The following is a 3,990-nucleotide window of genomic DNA, read 5'->3' on the forward strand; positions in this document are numbered from 1 at the left end:
TACCTCCAGTTCTATCCTGAGGATGAATTTTAGGAGTGAGTTGCTGCATCACAGGGCCTGGGCATATTTTGAAGATTTTTGGTACCTATTGATAAAGCCCCAAAAGGGTTATTAGCCCAGGGTACCATCCCCCAAGCTGTGTGTAATAATGATGTTTGTTTTCTCACACCCACATTGGCTCTGCACGTTAAATCTTGGGGCAGTGTTTCTGAAAGTGCTTTTTACCATCTCTCCATCTGTTTTGCCCTCTCCCTTTCTAAGAGCGAGTGTGGAGTGAGTGTGCGGGGGAGGGAAGGACCTGACAAGAGTCTCTGTAGGAACAGGAGTTTAATTGTGGATTGAGAATGGGTGGGGTGCAGTCTGCTTGAGGCATACACGCTGCGGGTGAGGTCGTCAGATGGGAGCCTGACACTGTCCCTTCAGCATATCCTACTAGGGACGCGTTCGGTTGGAGGGCCTAACCTGCTGCAGGGGACCCTTTGAGAGACACGAACGGACTCCATGTGAGTTCATGGGCCACACGCGAAAAGTGTGTGTGTCCAGAGCCTCATCAGAATCCCAACTGGGCCTGGGGCTGAGAAACAAGTTAAGACACACACACAGAATCGCATCTTCCATGTGAGTTCCCAGGAGGTTAGAGTTGTTTAATTGAACTGCTGCCACAAAATAGGAGGGATGGTGCCCACCACTGCCACGACACATGTAGAAAATGAAATGGATCCACTACCCCGTCAGTGCCCCTACGGATTCCTATGGTTCCTGGGTCTCTTTCTTCTTTCTTGTCAAGGCCTAGAGGAGAGATGCTCTTTAAAGCCAAAAAAACGATTTTGATCAGGTAGCTTTTCTCACCATCTGTGGTGTCTGTAATTTAAGGTACAGTCCAGCGGTGGCTGCTTTCCTGAGTTATTAATGAGTTCAGGGCCATAGGCGTTTTTACTGTTGGGTCACCTCTTTGTTCCATGAGGAAGCTGCCATGTCAATCACTGGCCTCACAGGGCCCAGGCCCAAAATGTAGGAGCATCTATAAACCCATGCTGGCTAGTGGAAGGGGATGGCTGCCCTACCAAGGATGGTTAGAGTATCTGTCCTCTCTGGGAACCCAAGAGTAATGGTAAATGTTATCTCATATTGTTACGAAACTGATTAAGCACCTCCTGTGTTAGCATTCTTTATTGGGATTTATTTAGATGCAAACTCTGAAGAAAATACCGTTTCCTCTTGAGGGAAGTCAATTACCTTCTGTGGGCACAGGCCAGAAACATGTGAATAACATTTTGAGATGATCCTAGAATAGACTAGTTGGGGTCAGTTGGAAATGATTCAGTAAGTCTTAGGGGTGAGCTGAGTCAGTTGGGTATGGACACAAGTTGGCAGAAGGAAAGGGGTGGGGGAACATCGTGGGCCACTGTCATGTGTAAGTTGTCACCAGGCTGTAATACCTATAGTAAATAGGCGTGCTTAGCAGGGCTGCCCTCCCGCTAAGCACATGAGCTTGGTATGGATGGTGAAGCACTACCTGCGGTGCCCTTCCAAAGAGCTTGCATGTTCCTTGCCTCATTGGATTCTCACAACAGTTCTCGAAGGGTGACAGAATAGCTGTAATGCTACTTTGTCTCCCAGTACAAAACCAGAGTCCAGACAGTTTCTGTGGCGTGGCTAAAGCGAGTGGATAAGTCAGGGCCTCTTGGCTCTGGCAATTGACGTTGGGATTTGTAAAGCTCTTGGTGGTGATGATTATGTCAGCGTGTCACGCGTTCTCAGAGTGGGAGACTTTAAACCCTCGATTTCTCCTTCCACAGAAACAGCAGCAGAAAGAAGCCCTCATTCTCTTCTTCAACAGAACAGCTGAAGCTAAAATCCCATCTGTCATGTAAGTGGACACCAAGTGTCGACTTCTCTCTCTCTCTCTCTCTTTTTTAAAAAGAAATACCTGTTATCTTAGTCCGTCAGGATGGTTTTATTGCTCTGTAAGAAATGATTAGAGATTTGGGTGATAGTTGCCTTGAATATAAAGTTTAGGGCACCACGGCCTCATCACCCAGGAGGCATAAGTAGGCTTGTCGCTGGAGCCCTGCCAGGATGTGCTTCGGGTCCCTGCGAGATCCCGTCTTAACCCAAGTGAGCTGGAGCTGGAGCCACTTATGAGCAGGATTGGGTGACCCAAACACTGAAGGGAAGTTTTCCTCTTGCTCAGAGAACTGTGGTCACTTGCCTGTAGGAAAAAAATTAGGGGTTTCACAGAAGACCAGGAAGCTGCCTTACGGAGATTCTCGGGTCGTCTCCAAAGACATCATGTTTCAGCTGTCATTTACCTAAATAAGAAAGAAGGTGAATATCATCGTTTGTTCAAAAGAGACGGGCAAGTGGCTGTTGTCACACTTGGTCTCCTTCTGCCTTCTCAACTAAAGCTGGTGTAATAATTTCTCTTCTTAAAATTATTCACTGACTTGAAAAAAAAAATCTCAATTGTCTGCCTTGGCTAAAGAAAGAAAAACCCACTGCTCTTCACATATCACTGAGATAGAAACTTGAAGCAAGTCTAACGATGGGCAGCTTGCCTACTTTTCTACTGTTTAACATTTGTGTGAGACTCAGGCAGGATAATGGTCCAAGTGATTCAATTACAATGAAATAAATTTAGCGTGGGTTGAGCGGTCCCAGATTGGCTGTGGGGACCGAGATCCATGGATAAATGGAGACCCACAGCCGGCCCTGCCCTCTCACTCAGCCTCTGCATCTCCCAGCCTCACAGGCCTCTCCCTCTGCACCCTTAAATGTGGTTGGAGAGTGAGTTCGCTGCATTGTTCAAATCACAGACTCTCCGCAAAGACTCCTGAATGTTGGGCAGCTCTCCTTCACCCTCTGGGCACTGCCCTTTTCATTTATGATACTGTTTAAGAGACCAGTGAACTCCAGATGTGGTTTTTATGGCCTGGAAACTTCTCTCTCAGACACTAACCTGAATTGCCTCCACCGACATTTCTCATGTGCTGCTGAGTAACACACGGCATGGGTGTGAGCCCTTCCCTCGCGCTCTCAGCTTGTGACCTGCAAAATCCAGGGTCCATTGAGTGCTGGGCCCAGAGCCACCCATTTCCCTTAGGAATTTTAAATCTAACCATTTTCCACCTTATAAATAACTTGGGTAATACCTTGTCCATTCATGCTGCTATGACAAAAATGTCGTAGGCCGTGCACCTTAAACAACAAACACGTATTTCTCACAGTCCTAGAGGCTGGGAAGTCCAAGTTCAAGGCGCTGGCAGAGTCAGAGTCTGGTGACAGTTCTCTTCCTGGCTCATAGACAGCCATCTTCTTGCTGTGTCCTTGCATGGTGGAAGGGGAAGGGTGCTTTCTGGGGTCTCTTTTACAAGAACACTAACCCCATCTCCTCCCATAGGCCCCACATTGGGGGTTCGGATTTCAGCATATGAACTGGGGGGCAGGGACACAAACATTCAAATCATAACATACCTTATACATACTTTTTCAAAATTCCATGATAAATTATATAGTGATTTATAGTTTCCAACAGTTTTGACATCTGTTAACTCATGTCACATTTATAGACTCCTCGTGAGATCAGTAGAATAAGTTAAAATGCAGAAACTGAGTAAATCTAACGTAAATCTCTAAACTTCAGAATCATACAGCTAGTGAGTGGAAATTAGATTATAAGTCTTAAAACCCCAGTTTCCTCTGATAGTTGCTTTTCTTCCCATTTTTGCTGTTGTTCGTTTTCATTTTAATGGACATCTTTCAATATAAAGCCAAGGTTATTGTGGTCAGCAGGTGTTTCCACCTCGGTAGCTCAGGGATGTAAGGAAGGGCAGAGCAGCAGTGCCACGTCTGAGATGTAGAGGGATGAGAGGCATTTAGGAAAACTGGGGGCCATGGTGTTCATGTGCTGGCCAAGTTGATTTTGTGGCCTTGTGACTTTTTTTTTTTTTTTAAACATCTTTATTGGAGTATAATTGCTTTACAATGGTG

At 46.0% G+C, this 3,990-nt stretch overlaps 1 protein-coding gene across 1 annotated transcript in view; it reads left to right on the forward strand.

Annotated features, from left to right (window-relative positions):
* Positions 1 to 3,990, forward strand: part of SMARCAL1 (SNF2 related chromatin remodeling annealing helicase 1) — a 285,071-nt gene that overhangs the window by 269,517 nt on the left and 11,564 nt on the right. Inside the window, exon 3 of the mRNA XM_055079371.1 lies at positions 1,800 to 1,870. Within this exon, the coding sequence (XP_054935346.1) occupies positions 1,800 to 1,870 (71 nt within the window). The remainder of the gene's footprint in view (positions 1 to 1,799; positions 1,871 to 3,990) is intronic.

Source organism: Physeter macrocephalus, chromosome 2, assembly GCF_002837175.3.
Source record: "Physeter macrocephalus isolate SW-GA chromosome 2, ASM283717v5, whole genome shotgun sequence".
Taxonomy (NCBI): domain Eukaryota; kingdom Metazoa; phylum Chordata; class Mammalia; order Artiodactyla; family Physeteridae; genus Physeter; species Physeter macrocephalus.